Here is a 26,892-nt window from a genome sequence, read left to right as displayed (position 1 = left end):
TCATGCCTTGTTGACGTGGTAACTTCTGACGGTGCTGGACAGGAGATACTCTAACTTCGAGTTCTGAAGATTGTGCGTTGATTCCCAGTTTATATAGGCATCTGAAGACGTGTGCAACAGAATGCACTCCACAAGAACATCGTGCAGAACTCATAACTTACGATGTAAATTAATTCGCCGACCAATCAAATCATTCCAAAAACGAAAAGCCACCAGACAGGTGCTCCACGGATCACGGTCTGGCTATACGAACAGACAAAAACAAAATGTCAGCCACCTTGCCGAACACATGTCTGCTCTCCAGGTAAGTCATTATTTTATTATTTCAGCACGCCGTCGTTGTTTAAACACATGATAGGACATAATGAGATATGTCCGCCACAGTTATATTTTATTCTCTCCAGCCAGCGAAACACATAGTCTTCCATATTTTTACTTGAATTTTCACCCGACGATAAAAACGTCCATATTACATAACCCAAAGCCAGATTTAACTTAAAACCAGATTATCATAACATATATATATATATATATATATATATATATATATATATTAATCATATATTAGCTAGCATATCCAGTGTAATCAAAATATGTGCTATATTTCAAATCACAGACTTTCAGAATTTGATAAATGAGGTCACGGCACTACTTTTATTGACATTTATAAAAAAAAAACGTACTACGATGACACTCTATAATTGACGTATGCATTCATAGTCCTAAACAAACACATTTTAATAGAAACTTTACACTGAAAGCTGCCCAGCGTTCAGAAAACAAAAGAGTTAAGCACAAGTTTATTTGTTATGTAAAGACATGCAAAATAACGTCATTCGAGTTTGGCGTTATTTCCATTCAAAAAGACACCGCGTCATTAAGTCATTTGAATATGTAGTAATGGTGGACTGGAATTATATATATATTAGGAATAAAAGTATATTACACGAGTATCTCGCGAGCATAATACTTTATTTGTATTCCAAATACTAGTATATGATATTCACGATACGATACACACACAAACAGACATACACACACACATGCGCACACATAGAAGACGAATCACTCCAGGATCATGAATAGTGTTGTTTAGACCTTAGACTGGTCTGCTCTAGTAACAGATACGTACATGTGCATTGTGGTGGCGCCCATCCAGATTGGCACTCACAACTTGCATTCTGTTTGTCACAAACACTTCCTGCTTTGCAATGGCCACATGTTTTATTGCAATATTGACCCCAATATTCAGCAGCACAAACTGAAAATAAATATTAAACTGAAATGATGTTTAACGGGACACAATATTGAATTATGGTTGTTGTTTTTTGTATTTGCATGTTAAAATAAAGCATTTGCGGTATTTGAGTTAATTTGACTTTCGAATTTGGGTAATTGTTTCTAAACATTTACATTTTCACCTGCAAAATCAGTGACGAATGTCATTTTAACTCAAAGTGCATTCAGGCAGATATATTATTGAAAATCTTTGCTAACTCATTTGCAATAATGTTTAGATATTACTGACATCATATATTTTGCACAATATGAAAGGGTTTCTTTACCTGAATAATGTGGTTATTGAGGCTACATTTATTATCGTATCATATCTGTTTGATGAAATATTAATACAAATTTGGTCAGTTTGAAATCTAAAATATGTGAAGTAACTCTTTATTAGTAATGGATACCTACCTGTACAATTCGGAGGAGCCCACCCAGCCTGACACTGACAGCTCCCAATTTGTTTGTCACATGAAGATCCTTTACAATTACCACAGTGGTTACTGCAAGTCTGACCCCATAGTCCATCGACACAGGCTGAAAAAGAACACCTTGTCATATTTAACGGTATGGCTATTTGGTGTGTAACGTATGGTTATTTCTGCATTTGGTCGAGAGAGAGAAAGTGATGAATCCCTACTAATGACATAATTAATGCAACATATGGTTATTTCATTATTTGGTCGAGAGAATGAAATAAATGAAAACCTACCAATAATGCAGTAAAGGATTTTTCTAATGCACTTTCCCAACAACAGGCAGTACATACCAGGCACATTGACATAACAGTCTTAGCGCAATGGTTAAGATGACAAAATCGCGAGTCAGTATAGGGCGATTTATCCTGCGACGCATCACACCTCAGGCGATCGTTCTACGACTACACTAAATTCCTCTCCCACAAGCTGGAGACACCATTAATTGTTCCATAAAATATAAGGAATAAATATAATGTGTGCGTAAATGTGTAGTATGTGAACAATGCAATAACCTTGTTTTAGTTTGTATGCCATTTAGCAACTGATCCCATCATCAATAGAATTGACTATTTGAAATAAAAATGGTTGCAATTATTGACCAAATCTAACGAAACGTTTTTAATTGTTTAATATCCATATATATTGCAGGAAATATGAAAAATACATAGCGGTTATTTCATGATAATATAGCTTTAAATACGAGTTCTACGGTTAACTCGTGATTGGTGAAAACCATATTTTCACGATTTGCGAACAATGCCCAAATATAATAAATAAAATTATATGGTTTTCACACATCACGAGTTAAAACAAAAAATCGTATTAAAAAGACACAGTGGATTTAACGAAAAATGTTTTGTAAAGAAACAACAACAGCTGCAGAAACAACAAAAACTCTATATTGAAAACACGTGACGCCAATATATAATTATATTTATGCAACGGTTAACAAATTTATATTAGTCAATTTGACTATTTGGTAATATATTTGTCAATTATTGTCAAAAGTAGCAAAACTTGTTTTACTGTTGAATATCCAAATATATTGGTGGGAAATATGAAAAATACATAGATGTTATGTCAAGGTATTTTCTCCAATACGATGTTTATGTCAACACGTGATATGTAAAAAAAAACATACGTTCACGATCTGTGAACAACGAGCAAACATATAGTTCTGGCACATCACGAGCTGAAATAAAGTCGTATTCGAAAAAAATGCCATGGATGTAACAAAAACAAAAACAAGCAAGTTATTTGATAAAGAAACAACAACAACAATGGAAAACATACGATCCCATTGTTTATATTTGTGCAATGTTTTGGAGAAACGAGAGGAACTTTTCCAGAAAATATACTCGACTACGGGACTATGGACTTTGTAACAGAAAATTCCAATCAAAATTAGCCTTACTTAATAACAGGTAAACTAATACAACAATCAAACCGCTGTAAAAATGTACCTAACAAAACGATCGCTGAAATTAAAGGGACATTCCTGAGTTTGCTGCATTGTAATAAGTTTCCGACTAATACAATATTTCTACGATTAAACTTCCATATTAAATATATTTTTTCTGCATACAGTGTCAGTGTCTGTATATTTAATGTGTTTCTGGTGGTCTTAATGTTTGTAAAAAGCCCAAACTGTATATTGTCTTCAAATAATTTCTTACGTACGAAAACAAAAATTAATCAGGAAATAAAGTGAAATTTAACCTAGTACAGATATTAGAACGATCAAAAACACGTTTCATATACAGACACTAATATTTTATGCAGAAAAATAATTACAATCGTTAAAAAGTCTCCATAACTCGATGACATCTTAAACATTGCAGCAAACTCAGGAATATCCCTTTAAAACAACAAACATAACAAAGCTTGAATGTCTGTTAAAAACAACGACAGGACAATGTCATCACTATTTTGTTTCATACACAATTAGTTTGAGATATTTTACTGTCATTGCACTTTATGTCCACTGTTTAAAGTACTTTTAAAAAAAATTCTATCAGTTAGACTGGTAATCATCAAACTGAAAATGAAAACGCTACTTTGACCTCCATAACTGGACCTTGTCACAAATGTGTGTGGATGCATATGTTTGTTTGTGCATTTATTGTGTTAGTTGGTGTATTATTAGTCTAAATACGCTGTTTTAATTAGTACAATTAGTGATGTATATTGTATGTGTTATATACGATGTGGTGGGATTTTGTATTTTGTACAATTTGGTTTTGTGCAAGTACCATACAAGCTGATATATTGTGTGACAGTTGTGGGAAAAGGGTAAACTATGTGTTTACTATTGCAGCTTTGGGAGAAGTACTTGCCAACTGACCGATGGACACGCCATGGATGTGGAAACCCAGGACCTTTGTGGAAAAGGAAGAATCACGGCGGGAAAGTTGTCATGGAAGTGTACTATACTACTTGTGTAACATTTGTTTAAGACAGGACCTCTGTGGAAAAGGAAGAATCACGGCGGGGAAGTTGTCATGGTAGTGTACTACACTACTTGTGTAACATTTGTTTAAGACAGGACCTCTGTGGAAAAGGAAGAATCACGGCGGGAAAGTTGTCATGGAAGTGTACTATACTACTTGTGTAACATTTGTTTAAGACAGGACCTCTGTGGAAAAGGAAGAATCACGGCGGGAAAGTTGTCATGGAAGTGTACTATACTACTTGTGTAACATTTGTTTAAGACAGGACCTCTGTGGAAAAGGAAGAATCACGGCGGGGAAGTTGTCATGGTAGTGTACTATACTACTTGTGTAACATTTGTTTAAGACAGGACCTCTGTGGAAAAGGAAGAATCACGGCGGGAAAGTTGTCATGGAGGTGTACTATACTACTTGTGTAACATTTGTTTAAGACAGGACCTCTGTGGAAAAGGAAGAATCACGGCGGGAAAGTTGTCATGGAAGTGTACTATACTACTTGTGTAACATTTGTTTAAGACAGGACCTCTGTGGAAAAGGAAGAATCACGGCGGGGAAGTTGTCATGGTAGTGTACTATACTACTTGTGTAACATTTGTTTAAGACAGGACCTCTGTGGAAAAGGAAGAATCACGGCGGGAAAGTTGTCATGGAAGTGTACTATACTACTTGTGTAACATTTGTTTAAGACAGGACCTCTGTGGAAAAGGAAGAATCACGGCGGGAAAGTTGTCATGGAAGTGTACTATACTACTTGTGTAACATTTGTTTAAGACAGGACCTCTGTGGAAAAGGAAGAATCACGGCGGGGAAGTTGTCATGGTAGTGTACTATACTACTTGTGTAACATTTGTTTAAGACAGGACCTCTGTGGAAAAGGAAGAATCACGGCGGGAAAGTTGTCATGGAAGTGTACTATACTACTTGTGTAACATTTGTTTAAGACAGGACCTCTGTGGAAAAGGAAGAATCACGGCGGGAAAGTTGTCATGGAAGTGTACTATACTACTTGTGTAACATTTGTTTAAGACAGGACCTCTGTGGAAAAGGAAGAATCACGGCGGGGAAGTTGTCATGGTAGTGCACTATACTACTTGTGTAACATTTGTTTAAGACAGGACCTCTGTGGAAAAGGAAGAATCACGGCGGGAAAGTTGTCATGGAAGTGTACTATACTACTTGTGTAACATTTGTTTAAGACAGGACCTCTGTGGAAAAGGAAGAATCACGGCGGGGAAGTTGTCATGGTAGTGTACTATACTACTTGTGTAACATTTGTTTAAGACAGGACCTCTGTGGAAAAGGAAGAATCACGGCGGGAAAGTTGTCATGGAAGTGTACTATACTACTTGTGTAACATTTGTTTAAGACAGGACCTCTGTGGAAAAGGAAGAATCACGGCGGGGAAGTTGTCATGGAAGTGTACTATACTACTTGTGTAACATTTGTTTAAGACAGGACCTCTGTGGAAAAGGAAGAATCACGGCGGGGAAGTTGTCATGGTAGTGTTCTATACTACTTGTGTAACATTTGTTTAAGACAGGACCTCTGTGGAAAAGGAAGAATCACGGCGGGAAAGTTGTCATGGTAGTGTACTATACTACTTGTGTAACATTTGTTTAAGACAGGACCTCTGTGGAAAAGGAAGAATCAAGGCGGGAAAGTTGTCATGGAAGTGTACTATACTACTCGCGTAACATTTGTTTAAGACAGGACCTCTGTGGAAAAGGAAGAATCACGGCGGGGAAGTTGTCATGGAAGTGTACTATACTACTTGTGTAACATTTGTTTAAGACAGGACCTCTGTGGAAAAGGAAGAATCACGGCAGGAAAGTTGTCATGGTAGTGTACTATACTACCTGTGTAACATTTGTTTAAGACAGGACCTCTGTGGAAAAGGAAGAATCACGGCGGGGAAGTTGTCATGGAAGTGTACTATACTACTTGTGTAACATTTGTTTAAGACAGGACCTCTGTGGAAAAGTAAGAATCACGGCGGGAAAGTTGTCATGGAAGTGTACTATACTACTTGTGTAACATTTGTTTAAGACAGGACCTCTGTGGAAAAGGAAGAATCACGGCGGGGAAGTTGTCATGGTAGTGTACTATACTACCTGTGTAACATTTGTTTAAGACAGGACCTCTGTGGAAAAGGAAGAATCACGGCGGGGAAGTTGTCATGGTAGTGTACTATACTACTTGTGTAACATTTGTTTAAGACAGGACCTCTGTGGAAAAGGAAGAATCACGGCGGGAAAGTTGTCATGGAAGTGTACTATACTACTTGTGTAATATTTGTTTATGACAGGACCTCTGTGGAAAAGGAAGAATCACGGCGGGGAAGTTGTCATGGTAGTGTACTATACTACCTGTGTAACATTTGTTTAAGACAGGACCTCTGTGGAAAAGGAAGAATCACGGCGGGGAAGTTGTCATGGAAGTGTACTATACTACTCGTGTAACATTTGTTTAAGACAGGACCTCTGTGGAAAAGGAAGAATCACGGCGGGGAAGTTGTCATGGTAGTGTACTATACTACTTGTGTAACATTTGTTTAAGACAGGACCTCTGTGGAAAAGGAAGAATCACGGCGGGAAAGTTGTCATGGTAGTGTACTATACTACTTGTGTAACATTTGTTTAAGACAGGACCTCTGTGGAAAAGGAAGAATCACGGCGGGAAAGTTGTCATGGAAGTGTACTATACTACTTGTGTAACATTTGTTTAAGACAGGACCTCTGTGGAAAAGGAAGAATCAAGGCGGGGAAGTTGTCATGGAAGTGTACTATACTACTTGTGTAACATTTGTTTAAGACAGGACCTCTGTGGAAAAGGAAGAATCACGGCGGGGAAGTTGTCATGGAAGTGTACTATACTACTCGTGTAACATTTGTTTAAGACAGGACCTCTGTGGAAAAGGAAGAATCACGGCGGGGAAGATGTCATGGTAGTGTACTATTATACTTGTGTAACATTTGTTTAAGACAGAACTCTGTGGAAAAGGAAGAATCACGGCGGGGAAGATGTCATGGTAGTGTACTATACTACTTGTGTAACATTTGTTTAAGACAGGACCTCTGTGGAAAAGGAAGAATCACGGCGGGGAAGATGTCATGGAAGTGTACTATACTACTTGTGTAACATTTGTTTAAGACAGGACGTTTTCATATCCTGTTATATTATATATCCGGGTTTATTAACTGGAACGTCCTGTGCAGACTGTGTGAAGTATTCCAGCTGCGAACAGTAAGGGACGTAATGGAAGTATGAACTTGTTTTACCTAAGAAAACGTCCTGTAATCAAAACGTAAATTGTTTCGATATTTTCACCATATTTTAAATTCAATTTCAATATGGCTTTATGACTTTTCATCGAATGTCACTTCTGTGGCTTTTGTAGTGCTATATTCTTATAAGTATATATATATATATATATATATATATATATATATATATATATGTATGTATGTATGTATGTATGTGTGTGTGTGTGTGTGTGTGTGTGTGTGTGTGTGTGTGTGTGTGTGTGTGTGTGTGTGTGTGTGTGTGTGTGTGAACATTAAGTATACATCGTTGTCCACTTTAAATGGTCAGTGCAGTGTAAGACTTTCATTTCAGGTTGGTATCTACACAGAACAGTTTGATATCAGATATGGATCTATAGTACCGTTTTGGTGTAAACTTGTGGTGCGTTTAACATTGTAATATCGTATTTATTGCATTATTGTTTTTTCATTGTTCCTACCAACAAAATTTATATGATGAGTACGATAAATTATATGTCTACTATGCACGCGTTATGAAATATACCAACCCTTTTGCCTATGTATAGCAATATTACCATTTGGCAATAGCATTATTATATAACCACTTGGACAAAAGGCATCTTCAGTGATAAGTGATAACCATAAACATATAATGGAGGATGCGCAATGAACTGTATATTCTATTCTGATTCATAGTCAGTAAATATGGGAATAATGCAACCTGATGCTTCTTCAGTATCCCAAATATGAGTATGAATTATGCAGCGTACACCGTAGTAGTAACACATACCTACCTGTACATTTCGGTGGAGCCCATCCAGACTGACACGTACAGCTTCCAGTTTGTTTGTCACATGGAGATCCACTACAGTGACCACATCCAATACATGACCGACCCCAAAAACCATCTGCACATGCTGCAATAACAAAATAAAACAAATCGTAAATGTGAAACTACCATCATAATTTTATGTAGGATAAAATAATATATATATAATAAAAAACACAAAAACCCCCACAACAACAACGCAAAACCTTCCAACAAAAAACAACAAACAATAAGATTTAGTAAAAAGGTGAATTCAATTACATAATTTGATAATGGAAAATGTTGATAATGTTAACTTGGAAGGGTGTTATGTACTGTATTATATTGACAACCAATACTTACATGTACATGTCGGTGATGCCCATCCAGTCTGACACTGACAACGTCCTGTTGTTTTGTCGCATGTAGATCCTGTACAATGTCCACAACCCTTATTGCAAGACTGTCCCCATAATCGATCGACACAGGCTAAGTATGAACAGCAAAACCAAGCAAATAAAATTCTTAATGATAAACATTTAGACGTTTCGAGGTGTGCTTTCTAAAAGTTCACAAATCACAACCGACCTCCTTGTTACATACACGCACGTAGACCCATAATCGCGTACACAGAATGAAACCCACAGACACATTTAATCACACACGAACACGCATACACAGATACAATACTACACACATACTCTCAGACCCACACGCACACACACACACACACACACACACACCTCCCCCACTCACACACATACACTCTATTCAGACTTGTGGTCAACTTAAAACATCAAGAGTCATGAATTTAAATTAATTTATTTTATTTGACAGTCTGGGCAACATATATGTTAAAGGGACATTCTTGAGTTTGCTGCACTTCTTAAGATGTTATCGACTAACAGAGACTTTTTAACGATTGTAATTATATATCAAATATATTGTTTTTGCATAAAAATATTAGTGGTTGTATATTAAACGTGTTTCTGGTCGTCCTAATATTTGTACTAGGTATAATTTCATCTTATTTTCTAAAATGTTGTGTTTTGATACGTACGAAATTATTTGAAGATAAAATCCAGTTTGGGCTTCTCACAAATATTAAAACGACCAGAAACACACTGAATATACAGATACTGATATTCTAAACAAGAAAATATATTTAATATGTAAGTTTAATCCTAGAAATATGTTATTAGTCGGAAACATCTTACAATGGTGCAAACTCAGGAATATCCATTTAAAGGCGCAGACACTAAGACTAGTTAGTTTACAAACCTGTAATTCGTGTTGATAAAGTTACAATAGAGTGAAAGAAGAGTCTATGACGTTATAACAGGAAATATCCTTAAAAATACATAAGAACTTGAATCAATAAACCGATACTACTCAGACGCACGTGCGTTTTTGAAAATGTGAAACATGTATTCTTTGGTATTAGAAACACCAGGATGACCATAAACACTTCGGTTCTACGGAAATAGATAAGTAATAACATAAGTAATGTTTGATTTCATTATCATAAACGGCTCTAATAGTGCAACAATGTGTCTTAGTGTTTACAAACTAGGGTCTGTCCCTTTAATGCTCGGTTGGTAAATGTTGTGCTGGCCTGAAACATATTTATTGACAGATTTGTGTGAATTACGCAGACTATGGTTACATATGGACATATGTAAAAAGTGTGCGATGCAAACACACGAGTACATATTATAGGAGTAGAAATTGGGGGAATGGGGTGAGGTACTGAATGTCTGAAGATTACTAACGCACCCAGTTGTAAAGTAAATTAAGTGCCCCTCTCCCTGTCACTGACAGTACCCGGTGCATGTTTAGAGTTCTGCAATAAACACTATTTAGGCTTTCTGGTCTTCGTCTTACAAAACGTTACCAGATGCATGTTACCACGTCTCATACTAGAATGCTCTTACAGGAGGTGTAGCGGTTTTGAATGCATATGTACAGTGTATCGGTAATGAAACCTACCTGTACATTTCGGTGGAGCCCATCCAGTCTGACACGTACAATGTCCATCCTGTTTGTCACAGGAATGTCCAAAACAATGACCACAGCTGTTACTGCAAGACGATCCCCATTTTCCATCGACACAGGCTGGAAAACAATACATCAGTACATTTTATTTTATGGTATTTGATGTCTAACGTATAGCTATTTCGACATTGAATTGAATGAGAGATAATGATTTCTTACATGCAACTATTTGCGTCTTATGGACCAATTAATAGGTAATATAGTGCAATACAAAGCAATGACATTTTCAAAAGGTGAATAGCAGACTGACTGTCAACAAAATGTGTAAACATTATGATTTGAAAACTATTTTTAAAGGGACTGACCCTAGTTTCTAAACACAACATCATATATTTCACTATTAGAGCTATTTATGATCACTGAAATCAAATATTACTTATATTTTATTCTTTAGATTATCCATGTCCGTAGAACCGAAATGTGTTTGGTCATCCTAGTGTTTGCAAAAGCACAAAAATGCTAAACACATTTATGTTGTAAAAACTGATATTGGTAAGCTTCAAGGTCTATGATTTCGACTTCGAGTGCTACCCATGACGGTTTCGTCCCCGACCCCCAAACCTGAATCGTACGAACCCTGCCTTTCACAAGAGGTGATAAACAATCTTATGCATGATGACGTTTTTGACGCCCCTGCTGCAAAACCTGATAAGAGACTTGGACATGTTTGTTAACGCAGAACGAAATTGAAAATACAAAGAAAACCCCCCACAAAATCTTAAAGTGATCAATGCATATCTTGTCAACAAATTGCAAGAACACCTACCTATTGAACTAATTTCCGTGCAGACAACGATTTTCATCACGATAACATTTTTGGTGTACATATCGTGATAAATATAATATTGCGTTCATATAATTATAGTAGTATTAGCAGTTGGCGATACCATTAGTATATAACTATATATACGAAAGGTATATTCAATGATAACAGATTAATTTCACTATGTTAATTTACACGCATTACACCATGCACTACACACTATCCTTTATATAATATAAAATAACCATGCATATACGATTCAGGATATGCAATGAATAGCATCTAGTTTTTATTCAGTTTTCTTTAATGGTGAGAATATTTCAATCTGATGCTACTGCATTATTTCAAAAGTAATATGAGTTGCGTATGAACTATGTGCTGTACAATGGATCAATAACGAATTCCAACCTGTACATCTCGGTGGAGCCCATCCAGACTGGCACGTACAACGTCCATTTGTTTTGTCACATGGAGATACACTACAGTGACCACATCTGTTAGAGCAAGACTGACCCCAAAAGCCATCCGCACAAGCTGTAATAAAAAAAAAATAACATCATCATTTTATTAAAATGGTATATATAAAAAACACGAACAAAAAAGAACCCACACCAAAAAACTAACCCAACTCAAGCAACAATATACCCCCCTCTCCCAACACCCCTCCAATTTTATTTTTTAATAAATAAATTAATTTAAAAAAAATAAATAATAATAACAACAACAACAAACAAACAGACCTTGCAACAACATGAACACACACATCGGAGAGCTTAAAGCAATGTTCTCAGTGGCTTTTTTAAGAAGTGATTTTCTCACAATGAGTGTTAGTAAAATATCAATTACATAATTTGATATTGGTAAATTGTGTCTGATACATGTAAATGCTAACTATGAAGTGTGTAATATGCTATATTATATTAGTATCCCATACCCACATGTACTTAATCTCACAGATACACATGATAGCAAACACATGTACACACACACACACACACACACACACACACACACACACACACACCAATATATAGTATATGCGTAAAATTGAGGCGGGGGGGGGGGGGGGGGGGCATTGCACCCAAGTCTGAAGATTACAAACGCTCACAGTTGAATAAAAATAAATTACGTGTCCATCTCTCCCGGTCGCTGGCATTTCCCGATGAATTATATTCAGGCTTTCTGGTTTTCGTCTTACAAAAACGTTATTACATAATGTTAGCACATCTCGTACCAGAATACTCCCTACAGTAGTTGTTGAGTATTCCAATACACATGAACACTGAATTAGTAACCAATACGTACCTGTACATCTCTGTGGGGCCCATCCAGGCTGACACGTACAACTTCCAGTCTGTTTGTTACAGGAAGATCCAACACAATGTCCACAGTTTGAACTGCAAGATGGACCCCATTTTCCTCTGACACAGGCTGGAAAACAATACATTGGTACTTTTTAAACTACAGTTGTTTGGTGTCTACAATATTGTTTGTGAACATTAAATTTATCTTGAGAGACAGAGGAGCCCCACTCCCGTAACATTGGTTACCTCTGTCACGGACTCGAAAATATACATTTTATATACACTGTCCGATAGTCGTGATACTAGACATCATGACTTTTGACGTACTCGTCGTAGAGCATGGGTTTCTGTGCGATACAAAATTCATAGAGGGCGATCATTTCTACGATAAATTGCTCCTTAGGCTAGGGCTATCATTGAGTTAAGCCCCGTCCCCATGGATTGGAATACAATACTAATTATTCCATAAAATATAACACTTTCTTAAATAGATGTGGGCATTCGCTCTAATATTCCAACTGAGTGTGCCGTTTAACAAACTAATGTATGATCAAATTTTAAATGAATTTGACCACACATCTAACGCTTAAAACAAAATAACTTGCTTTGCTCTTTAGTATAGAAATATATTTGGAAAAAAAGAAAAGTTAATAAATATTCGTAATATTACTATTGGGTGTTCAAGGTAGATATTTAGGAATTACACTACGGGCTTATTAAATAGCAGTTACGCCTTCATTGCTATTTTAATTTGACATAGGTTCTCTGCCAATGCAGTATACACTTATCATTCCAATAATGTATGGACCTGTATAGTGTAAGTTGCAACGAGACTGTATCTAATGGGTGCTCGCCCGGGATGATGATGTAGTCTTTGTAGGAATGATTGTTGGTGGCATAGGTTAATAATAACGGTTGCGAACAAGCAATGGGTCAGTAATATAAATTTATGAGCACATATAATATTGATATTCACACATTCATTGTCACATGGATAGTATATGTTCAGTAGAGCAGTTACTAAATCTAAGTCTAGTTGAGATGAAATTGAGACTAAAAGAGTTGAAAGCATTTGCTGATTATATAGGATTAGATTTAGATATTGGTGTGAGGAAAGCTGAAATTAGATCAGTTATCATAGATTATTGGAAGACCAGATAGTTGAAAGAGATGAAATCAGTTCTGATATAGTTGGGCCTGATAGTGATGATAATTGACATATGTTAAAACTTAAACTTGAGCAAGAGATAGAGAGAAAGAGAATGAAAAATGTTAAAACTTAAACTTGAGCAAGAGATAGAGAGAAAGAGAAAGAGGGAGAGAGAGAGAGAGAGAGAGAGAGAGAGAGAGAGAGAGAGAGAGAGAGAGAGAGAGAGAGAGAGAGAGAGAGAGAGAGAGAGAGAGAGAGAGAGAGAGAGAGAGAGAGAGAGAGAGAGAGAGAGAGAGAGAGAGAGAGAGAGAGAGAGAGAGAGAGAGAGAGAGAGAGAGAGAGAGAGAGAGAGAGAGAGAGAGGGGGGGGGGGGCTTATGCAAATATACGAGAGGCGTATGGGGGACATTTTTGAAGTCTTAGTATTCATAGAGGGCAGTCTTATGTAGAATTTGGTAAGGAAAAAATAAAGGTTGGTTAAGATGTGGTGTAATTCAGAGCTGGTAAAATAAAAATATCAGAAATTACAGCAGTTGATTCTTAGAGAGGAATTTAAAAGGTGTTTGTCTTCTGATATTGTAAATCATTTACAGGTGCATGAACCATACACATTGTCTGAAGCAGCCAGTAGTAGTCATTCTCGAAATGTATCTCAGAACAATTCTTTCAAATATAAAGATACTGTCAGAGATGATCCATTGAGAAGTAAGAATCCACAGCGAGATGTAAACAATTCTCGGGATTTGAAAACTTCTAATTCAGTACAATGTTATTATGTTAAAAGGATGGGCCATATTAAGCGTGATTGTCTTAAGTTGAAATATGATCTTGGAAGTGGTAATAGACTGAAACCCACAAACCTGGTATCTCAGTTATGTTTGTCTTGCAAATGTGATAACAAATTGGAAATAAACTGACTGAAGTTAAGATGGGCAGTCCAATGTTTGAACCGTTTCTATCTTCAGGTTTTGTTATTACTTCACCTGATAGTCAGATTCAGCAGTCTATTGTGATATCGCGGGGTACTGGCGCTGAACAAACAATTCTACTTGAACAAAAATTTGTTAGATAAAGAAAAATCCGTTTTGGGAAAGTATTATCTCTGTCCTGTTACATACTATTGATTTGAATTATGACCTGGTTAAAGATAGCTGTAGTTAATCAAATAACAACTGAAGGTGTGGCATTGTTGTTGGGAAATTATAGAGTCTAAAAGAGGGTTTTTCCTGTGCTTATAATGACCAGTACTCCCGAAACTGATTTAGAAACAGAAAAATTGGCTGAAGCAATTGAAAATATTTGTTCTGCTTGTGTTGGAAGTCGGTTTCAAAGTATAGAGTTGGATAAGGAAATTGAAACTGAGAATGAGATAGCCAAAACAGTTTGGAATATTACTGATTTAGGAGATACTGTGATTGGGCATGATCTTAGAAATGAAACTGATTCTAATCTCGAAAATAATTCAAATCACAAAGTTAACTGTGATAATGAACAGGGACTGGTTCCAAATCAGCCTAAAATGTATTGCCAGTTACAAGTTAATAATGACAATTTGTGTTTAAATTTCAACCATGATGAGTTTGTTCTTAAACAGGAAACCGACAGTGAATTGCACAACCTTGCAAAAAGAATCTTGCACAATCTCACAATTAGATAGTGTACCAATTGATTATTTAAAAAAAAAAATGGAGTTTCGATAAAAAAAGTTTCAAGATTGTCAAGTTTAAAACATGTCAGGTTGTTGGTAAACCTAATCAAACCATTTGATACCAATTCCTGTAGTTGGTTGCAGCCTTTAGTGAGGTTATTGTGGATTGTGTTGGTATCTTTACCATGCACTATTCATTGCAAATAATATGTGTTGACAGTTCTTTGTACAAATATTCGGTTTCCAAAAGCCATACCTTTGAGTAATATTAGGGCTAAGACAGTTGTTCAGGAATCAATAAAACTATTTACCAGATATGGATTCCCAAAAGTCATTCAAACCGATCAAGGAAGTAATTTCACTTCGAAATTTATGCAAGTCTTGGGTAAACTATTGATCATCACTTCTCTTCTGCTTTTCATCCTAAGACTCAAGGTTCTTTAGGACGATTTCACGGACCTTTAAAATCCATGATCAGAACGTTTGGTTTGAAAAAAAAGTAGCAACTGGGACGAATGAATTATTGTTGTGTTGTTTGCTATTCGGGATACTTACTATGAGTCGTTTAGGATTTACTCCATTTGAAATGGTGTATATGCATTCCATTCGTGGTCCATTACAAATGTACGAATCTTGGATAGGTTCCAATGTGAAAAATTGAAACTAGTGTTTTGAAATATGTTATTGATTTGAAAGAGCAGATGCAAACGGTTAGGAAAGTATCCCAAGAGGTGCTGGTGCATAATCAAGATAAGATGAAAAAATGCTTTGACAAAAAAGTTAGGGAAAGATGTTTCAGTCCGGGAGACGAAGTTTTAGTTCTGTTTTCTTTGGTCAATCAATTACTGAGTGTCACGTTTCAAGGACCTTATGTTATTAAAGAAAAGTTCAGTGCAATGCTGTTGATTATGTTATCAGTACAGCTGATTGTAAAAAATAACCCAGCTTTGTCACGCCAATATGCTACAGTTTTGACAAGGTCAGATACTAAGGCTGAAAGGGCAACCAAAATTGATAAATTCAGAAGTGTTGTTGAATTCTGATGTACAAGTTAAACAATTGAGTGAATACTACCTGCAGTAGTTGTTGCGTGTTTCAATATGCATATACACTGTATTTGTAACAAATACGCACCTGTACATCTCTGTGGAGCCCATCCAGGCTGACAGGTACAACTTCCAGTCTGTTGGTTACAGGAAGATCCAACACAATGACCACAGTTGTAATTGCAAGACCGACCCCATTTTCCACTGACACAGACTGAAAAACAATACCTTGGCACATTTTAAACTACAGTTATTTGGTGTTTAGAATATGATTTGTGAACATTAAATTTATCTTGAAAGACAGAGGAAACCCACTCCCGTAACATTGGTTAACTCTGTCACGGACATTTTATATACACTTTCCGATAGTCGTGATACTAGACATCATGAATTTTGAGGTACTAGTCGTAGAGCATGGGTTTCTGTGCGATACAAAATTCATAGAGGGCGATCGTTGCTACGATGTATTGCTCCTTAGGCTAGGGCTGTCATTGAGTTATGCCTCGTCCCCACGGACTGGAATACAACACTAATTATTCAATAAAATATAATACTTTCTTAAATAGATGTGGGCATTCGCAATAATATTCCAACTGAGTGTACCGTTTAACAAACTAATGTATGATTAAATTTTAAATGAATGTGACCACACATCTAACGCTTAAAAAAACAAAAACCTTTCTTTGCTCTTTAGTATAGAAATATATTCGGAAGAAAGGAAAAGTAAGTAACTAGTGTTCAAAGTAGAGATTTACGAATTACACTATGGGTTTATTAAATAGCAGTTACGCCTTAAATGCTATTTTAATTTGACACAGGTTCTCGGCTGATGTAGTACACGCTTATCATTCTAACAATGTATGGGCCTGTCATTTCATTTGGTATTCATTTATGGTGATCGTAGGTTTTTTTTTAAGATTACTATTATTATTATAGATATGCATGTACAAGCATTACTACAAAACTAATTTTATTGTATGGGTCATTATGTAAAATATATTTTTCACGAAATATAAATAAACATAGTGTGGTGTAATATTCTTGTGCGCTACAAACTCGTGCAATAAATAACATGGCAAAACAAATGGTATGTGTATCTGTCTATTTCGAATGCATGAGGAAAAATGTACATGTTCACAAATGGTGAAATTAAAGGACTTTGAAAACACAATTAATTTGCGTTAACAATACTACCAGTCTTTCCATTGGTGGCAAACATGACAAAGTCTGTCATCAAAAAGAAAGACAAAAAAAAAATCCTGAGCAAGAAATGGAGTACCTGTAAAAATAAATATACCGAACGCCAAAAAGAAACTGCCATATTTTCTAAAATAGGTTGACATATTTCTACAATGTTTTATATGTGATGCAACGCATTAAGATTACCTAACAAAAATCTGCAATCATTTAGACGTGTTAATGACCTGTCAGGAAAACTGCTTTCCACGATTTGATTGATGTATGCAAATCATTACTTCATACTGAATCAATCTCTGAATGGTAGTATTGCAAGAATATATCAGATGTTAAAACACGTTAAAAGGTTAGGCTCAGTCAAATTTAACGCCAACACAGTTTGGTTCATTGCTTACGTTAACTCCATAAGTAAACGTAGGGTAGTCCCTTTAATCGCATACACGGACGTTGATTCTAGCAAATGGAATACCTGCCATTGCCATACACTGAATGAACCTCACGAGATTATCCCGAAAAAAATAGGAAACGTGTGCACATGGAAATGTTGCTTTACACTGTTGTAGCGTAATGCGCATGACTTAAAGCAATGCATCTTCTTCGTATGAAGCCGATCACACGGTGCATGCAGATTTGTGAGATGGTATTATATACTGGACAAGTTTCTTTCGCAATTTAGCGTTGCCAATGGCACGAGTAATGGTCGAATACATTGATCCATTTCTCCCCATCGTCCCTATGGGAGACCGATTGTTTAGCAATACAACCCCCCCCCACACACCACACACACACACAAACTTTGTCTAAATGTCACGAATGTTCTATGATGCCCATGCTTCAGATCCTGATATTACTGATCATATTACTTATGACATGTTCGTAAATGTTCATATTACTTATCACTGAATTTAAAACATTTTTGTTTCAAGTAAACAGAATTATATCATATTCTGATAGTATGTGATTTGTAACGTTTCCCATAATGCTATGCTATTGGATATATCTATTATATGATAATTAATTTGCTGTCATAAACAATGCAATGATAACGAATACATACATGCACAGTTCGGTGGAGCCCATCCAGTCTGACACGTACAACTTCCATCCTGTTTGTTACATGAAGTTCCTGCTCTACAATTGCCACATCTGTTAATGCACGATTGACCCCAATAGCCATCTGCACAGGCTGCAATAAGAAGGAAGGAAATGTTTTATTTAACCACACACTCAAAACATTTTATTAACGGTTATATGGCGTAGGACATATGGTTGAGGACCACACAGATATTTAGAGAGGAAACCCGATGTCACCACTTCACGAGCTACTGTTTTCAATTAGGGGTATTTTATATGCACCATCCTACAAACAGGATAACACATACCATGGCATTTGACCTGGTTGGAACGAGAAATAGCCGAATGGGCCCAGTAACGGGGATCGATCCCAGATCGACAGCGCATCAAGAGAGTGCTGTACCACTGAGCTAAGTCCCGCCCCCAGGATTCACAACAATCTCCACATGCTCTGTACGTTTCAGATCTGAATTATAATGTGAATCTAGCCAGACATTTGGTATGTTTATTTCAATCGCGTATGTCACTCGGATCATCTCCAAGGAGATACCAACCACAAGTTCAAATATGATTGTCATTGATTTGTAACATTTCCCATAATGTTATGTTATTAAATATGATATCCATTATATGATAAATATTTGTTGTCATAAACAATGTAATGATAACGAATACGTACATGTACATTTCGGTGGAGCCCATCCAGTTTGACACGTACAACTTCCATCCTGTTTGTTACAGAAAGTTCCTACTCTGCAATTGCCACATATGTTACTGCAAGACTGACCTCAATAGCCATCGGCACAGGTTGCAATGAAAATTATAGCAATCTCCACATGATCTATAAGTTTCAGGTCTGAATTAATATGTGAATCTAAACAAACATTTGCTATGTTTAGTTCAGTCGCTTGTCACTCGGATCATCTTCAAGAGACCAATCAGGAGTTCAAATATGATTGCCAATGTATTTTGGAAACAAAAAGGACACACAACGGATGATCTCTCTCATGGGTGTATATAACAAAAAAATATCACATTACATTATGTGATAGATATAATACTCTCTACAATAGGTGCTGCTGACTGTAATGCTCATTCTGCCAGTAATGGACATGCAAGTGTACATATCAGTCGGGCGCATCCACTCTGACAGGTACAACTTCCAGTATGTTTGTCACATGGAGTTCCAATAAAACGACCACAGGTGCTACTGCAAGACTGAACCCATAGTCCATCGACACAGGCTGGTAAACAACACCGTAGTATATTCCAAACTACGGTTATTTGATTCTAACGTAAAGTTATTTGTCATTTGCTGGAACTAGATTTTAAATGGACATTCCCATATCCATGGCAGTACACACTACGACATTTTATGTATCACTCATGCATCCTTTTGTGCAGGCTGGTATTCAGTCAAAGCAAACTATATGCGTATTGTTCAGTGTCTCACTCTTTAAGAAGGTTAGACATTGTGTCCAGAGAATATGGTATAAACATGTCTTAAAGCTGGCAACTTTAAAGTGTGTGACTGAAACTATGGCTACATGATGTCTAACGTATGGTTAGTTTGTATTTTGGTTGGAAAGGTCTACTACTATCGACAATGCAGCAATGTGTCATTTATATGTGTTTGTCCATACACTGGCAGCCCTAAAGTATTTACCGTAATAATACAATGGATTATTAAACACGTTATTATTGAAAGTTAAAAGTTAAAAATTGAAATATCTATTATTGTTTCTCTAGCAGTGAGTACAGCATTAGTGGCACCCACACCCTCACCGCCAACCCCCAACCCTAAAGTGTTTATATTGTTCTACCTTATAATAGAACAACGCTAGAGGAAATTCGAGCTATCCTCCTTTCCCTGTATCCAGAGGCCTGCATGACAGAACATTTTTGTTTATACTTCTTGCCGTACTTAGGTCCAATTACGGTTCAAGCACACTGTCCTGGATACAAACGTCAGCTAGCGGGTCTATGTCCAGGACGGTGTGTTAGCGGTTAGTCAGAGAGAAGTGTGTGTAGTGACACACACCTTACCCATTGAGTCATTAATCTCGTTCTGGGTGAGAGCCGGTACCGGGATGCGAAACCAGTACCTACCAGCCCTATATCCAATGGTTTTACGACTACACCACCGAGGCCTGTATACAAGTCTGTACAACAACCATTAAACTAACCAATTCTCTCACTACTGTTGATACAAAGAAGAAACGTATAATGCACTCCACTTTTTCAAAAGTTCTACGCAGCCACCACTTCGTATTATGATTTGCTTCAAATTAATTTACATTACGCAAATAAGATTTGTAAATTGTAACAACACCCCGTTGAATGGAAAATAAGCATTGAAAGGTTCCACTTCATTCAGTTAGGAAACAATGCCAAAAGTGTGTGTGTGCAATGACAAAACCTGAATAAATGCTTCTTTAGAGGGACTATTCGGCGATTCCTAAGATGTTGTCGACCAACAGATAATCTTTAAGGACTGTAATTACGTATTAAATATATTTGTTTATCAAAGTACAATACTAGTGACCGTATATTAAAAGTTGTTTTGATCGTCTTAGTGTTTGCATTAGATCAAACTTCATTTTATTTCCTGATATATATATATATATATATATATATATATATATATATTGTATATCCGAAAGCCTGTTTGCACTACTTAATAATATTAGGCCCATGTAAGTGTCCATATCAGTGGAGCACATCCAGTTTGACACGTACAACCTCTAGTATATTTGTCACATGAAGATCCAATAAAACGAAAACAGCTATTACTGTAAGACTGAAGCCATTGTCCATCAACACAGGTTGGTAAACAACACCGTAGTATATTCCGAACTACGGTTATTTTATTCTAACGTACTACTATTTGTCATAACCATGACAGTACATACTACGGCATTGTATGTATCACTTTTGTATTATTTTGTGCATACTAGAATTCAGTCAAAGAAAAGTATTTGCGTATTGTTCAGTCTCTCACTTTTTGAAGAAGGTTAGACATTACGTCAAAAAGAACATGGTATAAACACGTCTTAAAGCAGGTGCACTACTTATCAGTCATGACTATTCACATGCACATTTCGGTGATGCCAGTACAGTTAGACACTGGCAATTTTCAGTATCTCTGTCACACGTAAATTCTTTACAATGACCACACCCGGTAGTGCAAGACGAACCCCAATGGCACAGACTAAAACTATGCCTATATGATGTCTAACGTATGGCTATCGACAATGCAGCAATGTGTCCTTTATATGCATTTGTCGATACACCGGTGTCGCTAAAGTATTTACAGATATAATACAACAGAGTATCAGACATGTTAGTATTCAAAGTTAAAAATTGAAAGAGAGAGCACTGCATTAGTGGCACCCACACCCCCACCGCCACACCCAACCCTAGAGTTAGAGTTGTTAGTTGTTCTCTCTTATAATGGAATAACGCTAGAGGACATTCGAGCTATCCGTCTTTCCCTGTATCCAGTGGCCTGCATGGCAGCACATTTTTGTTTATACTTCTTGGCGTGCTTATGTCCAATTACGGTTCAAGCACAGTGCCCTGGACACACACGTCAGATATCTGGCTTATGTCCAGGACAGCGTGTTAATGGTTAATGAGAGGGGAGTGTGTGTAGTGACTTGCACATTACCCATTGAGTCATTAAACTCGTTCTGGGTGAGAGCCGGTGTAAACGGAATGCAAGGCCGTGGGAACAGTTGTCTGCCCGGACTTAATCTCCTAGGAATGCAAGTCCTAGGTCTAATATAGCTAGGAATGCAAGTCCTAGGACTTCAGGATAGCAAGTCCATGTCGGGCTTGCATTCCTGGACAATGAAAATTTAAGTCCGGTGGTACACATAAAAATTAAATTATAATGTAAACAAAACGAAACGCAGTTTCCTTTCTGGTTTATTTAATTAACTTAGGATACTGGTGCCTCGCTTTATTTAAATATTTTCTATTTATTCCAATAGTTTCCATTTATATGATTTTCAACAGTATGTACACATGTTGTTGACCGTATTACATGAGCAGAACCAAGCTATTTATTCAATGCATATTGCTCCAACTAATAGATGCTTAAACATTTAAAAGTAATGTTTGAAACCCGAACATGTTTTCCATAATTAGATGCATGTTACATGCATTAGTACTCGCAAATAAGTATAACTTGCCCATATGATATACCAATAAAATTGTCTGTTAAATTGGTATTTGATAATAATAATAATAATAATAATAATAATAATAATATAATAATAAGAATAATAACAATAATAATAATAATAATAATAATAATAATAATAATAATAATAATAATAATAATAATAATAATTCAACTCTACATTATATTGGGGTTTTTATATTTTAAGTTAGTGTCTTTTATCAATAATGTTGCAGGCGCGTGTACATAGATTGTGGGGTGGCGTGACCTTTGTTTAAGAAAGTTGCGCCTACAGGTCACATATAGTTCAGCAGGAAGTAAATTAGAACATTGTTTTAAAAAGTAGCACGTTCACATACATTACTATTAAAGCTACAATATAAATCTGTAATGGGGGCGTGGTACGCCCTCGAGCATTACACCCGTTACTCAACGGCCGCAAAAACTGTGGTCTAACTAGAAAAATCTCTCGGAAAAGGATGATGTAACTATAACATGTATGATCAAATTGTGAAGATTTATTTAAATGGATTTTACAAGACAACAAATACTTAAAACAATGTAACTTTCTTTGCTTTACGGTATAGAAATATATTTGGACAAAATAAAAGTAAATACATATTTGTCATTGAACATTCATAGTAGAATCTGATGCATCACACTATGGGGTTTAAAAAATAGTAGTTACGTCTTAATTGCAGTTTTAATTTGATAGAGGTTTCTTTGCCAATGTAGTATATCCTTATCTTTCCAACAATGTATGGACCTGTAATTTCATTCGGTGTACTTTAGTGGTGATCGTAGTTCTTTGTGTAAGATTAACGTTATTATATTAGGTATAAATGCATAAGTATTACTACAAAATAAATTTTATTTTATGGGTTATTGTGTCAAATATATTGTTCACGAAATATAAAGAAACAGATTTTGGTGTACTATTATTGTGCACTATAAACTCGTGCAATAAACAACATGGCAGAACAACTGATATATGGTTCTGTCTATTTCTAAAACATGCGGGAAAATCTATACGTTCACAATGGTGAACATGAAGGACTTTCAAACAAAAGCAGTGTACGTTAACAATACTTCCAATCCTGCCAATGGTGGGAAATACGTTTACATATGTCTGCAAGTTTGTGATGCCAACACATTATTTGAATAAGATTACGCAACCAGAGTTTCAATCATTCAGTCGTTTTACGGACCTGTCAGGAAAACTGTTTTGCATGATTAAATTGAAGTATGCAAATGGATACTTCATACTGAATCAATCGCTGAGTGGTAGCTATTGAAAAAACATAGGCTAGGCTCAGTCAAATGTAACGCTAACATGCAATAAGCATGCTTTAATTCACTTGGAGAGTCAAGTCAGTGCGCACACAGATTTCAGTGAGACAACTACCTTGCACCCTACCTGCATGTGAACAACAAAACGTACGATCACATTTGGTTCAATGTTTACGTTAACTCCATAACGGGGGACAAAAACAGTGTTTAAGAAACCGAAGCGTCCATATAATTAAACACACTCTCTTACAGATGGTTGACCTAATTATTGACCTAACAAAGAATTATGTGACAATATATGCATTTGATTTGTACCTAAAAGTACTTTATTGAACTATCTACATAACCACCATATCACACTTATTATTGACATTTTATAAATATAATTGAATTATGGGTACGGTCCATAATTCTGAGAAACATAACGGCTATTTGGAGAGCAAAGGTGTGACGTATTATTTTGGGTCACGTGATGGACATTCCGGGAATAACCACAGTGTCAAAACGATTTACCAAGGTCGTGTAACGAGAACGCTTGGCCGTCCTATGCGACGTAGGGTAAATAGAAAAACAACAACAATGAAAATAAGTTATTAAAAAATAATTAAAACATGTACTGAATGATGATAAGCTTATACATTAATTTATTTTAGCAACAGACGCATGTTAAACGTCGACAATCCCGACTAGTTAGGCCTTTGCATCTATAAATATCGTTAGTCGTAAGCGAAAAACTCTAAACATCTGAATCACGAACACCTTCATTTTCCACCTTGTAAAATTCATTATTATGCAAAATATGCCATAACAGCTGACTTGGGATAGGAATTGTTACATTTTTAAAGAATACGCTGAACTAGACGATGTTTATATACGATGTGACTATATATACGTAGGCCGTGTATATAGCCTCCGCTAACGAGGGCTGGCTATATTCACAACACAAATGTATATAGGCGGTAAATAAGTATTTGATTGATCCATATTACCGTACCATCTGGGACAGGAGGAATACATACTAAGTACTGCACGAACATAGCGTTTTCTGAACAGGGGAGTGGGGGGGGGGGGGGTACATGGTTTTATCTGGGAGAGTTGTGGTTATAAACATGCAAGATTAACGTGCATGCACACACGCACAATCGACAGGCTGAACTTGTCCCTGCACGTAGAACTGGATTCAACTAGGTTAATTAATAATTCAATATAATTAAAATTAGCTCCACTAGGCCTATTACATGTGGATCTAACAGCAGCCCGTTGGAGCTTATGTCCAGCTGACCTTTCATTCGACTAATCAAAACCAACCTTTGGACAACAAAACATGCCACAGTACACTGTTTTGTTTACGCTATACATTAAACCGAATGACCACTCTGCGAACCAGTCAAAATAATTTAATAATAATAATATTAATAATAATAATAAATGGTGAATTCATGTTCTGAATGATTATTATTTTATTTCAGCGTATTCGCAATTATCTTCGTTATGAAATTAATAATATATTTTTTATTATTTGCCATGTATATAGCCGGCCCCCATTTGCCAAGTCTCTATACACGGCGGTCGTTTATATAAAATTCAAAAATACATTATACGGTTGTCGTATATATAGCCTCATCACTACGAGACTATTTTGCCGTAATGTTTTAACTTATAAATATAAAGAGTTCTAACTTCTAAAAATTGGATATGCTATCTATTATATTTTAAATAATTTGTTGTCATAAACTATAACGAATACGTACATATACATTTCGGTGGAGCTGATCCAGTCTGACACGTACAACTTCCATCCTGTTTGTTACAGAAAGTTCCTAGTCTACAATTGCCACATCTGTTACTGCAAGACTGACCCCAATAGCCATCCGCACAGGCTGCACTAATAATAATTAAAACAATCTCCACATGTTCTATACGTTTCTTTCGCAATTTAGCGTTGCCATTGGCACGGGGAATGGTCGAATACATTGATCAATTTCACCCCATGATCCATATGGGAGACCGATTGTTCAGCAATACAGAAAAAAAAACCCATAAAGTTTAGCTAAACTTCACAAATGTCCACTGAAGCCTATGCTTCACCTGCTCATATTACTGGTCATATTATTTATGACATTTTTCTGAACTGTTCATATTACTTATGGCTGAATTTGAAACCTTTGTGTTTCAAGTATACACAATTATATCATATTCTGAAAGTATATGATTTGTAACGTTTCCCATAATGTCATTGGATATGCTATCTATTATATGATCAATAATTTGTTATGTAAACTATGCAATGATAACAAATACGTACATATACATTTCGGTGGAGCCCATCCAGTCTGACACGTACAACTTCCATCCTGTCTGTTACAGAAAGTTCCTAGTCTACAATTGCCACATCTGTTACTGCAAGACTGACCCCAATAGCCATCCGCACAGGCTGCAATAATAATAATTAAAACAATGTCCACATGTTCTATACGTTTCAGTTCTGAATTATTATGCGAACTTTGCTGTTTAGTTCAGTCGCGTATGTCACTCGGGTCATCTCGAAAGAGAGTCTTCCTGTGTATGAAGCCGATAACACGTTGCATGCAGATTTGTGATATGGTATTACATATTTGGACACGTTTCTTTCGCAATTTAGCGTTGCCATTGGCACGGGGAATGGTCGAATACATTGATCAATTTCACCCCATGATCCATATGGGAGACCGATTGTTCAGCAATACAGAAAAAAAAACCCCACAAAGTTTAGCTAAACTTCACAAATGTCCACTGAAGCCTATGCTTCACCTGCTCATATTACTGGTCATATTATTTATGACATTTTTCTGAACTGTTCATATTACTTATGGCTGAATTTGAAACCTTTGTGTTTCAAGTATACACAATTATATCA

The 26,892-nt window shown here is 36.3% G+C and overlaps 1 protein-coding gene across 1 annotated transcript; it reads right to left on the bottom strand.

Annotated features, from left to right (window-relative positions):
- Positions 1-26,396, bottom strand: LOC121379628. The gene is made up of 11 exons (XM_041508620.1): positions 26,302-26,396; positions 18,504-18,632; positions 16,338-16,463; positions 12,408-12,533; positions 11,511-11,636; positions 10,274-10,399; positions 8,648-8,773; positions 8,271-8,393; positions 1,696-1,821; positions 1,133-1,261; positions 1-126 (listed from the first exon to the last, which is right to left on the bottom strand). The coding sequence occupies exons 1-11, from the start codon at positions 26,347-26,349 to the stop codon at positions 1-3; spliced, it is 1,311 nt and encodes a 436-aa protein (XP_041364554.1). The 5' UTR covers positions 26,350-26,396.
- Between the last annotated feature and the right edge of the window lie 496 nt (positions 26,397-26,892).

This window comes from Gigantopelta aegis, chromosome 1, assembly GCF_016097555.1.
Source record: "Gigantopelta aegis isolate Gae_Host chromosome 1, Gae_host_genome, whole genome shotgun sequence".
Lineage (NCBI taxonomy): Eukaryota > Metazoa > Mollusca > Gastropoda > Neomphalida > Peltospiridae > Gigantopelta > Gigantopelta aegis.
Note: the sequence above shows the minus strand (reverse complement) of the source record. Positions and strands in the feature narration are given on the sequence as shown.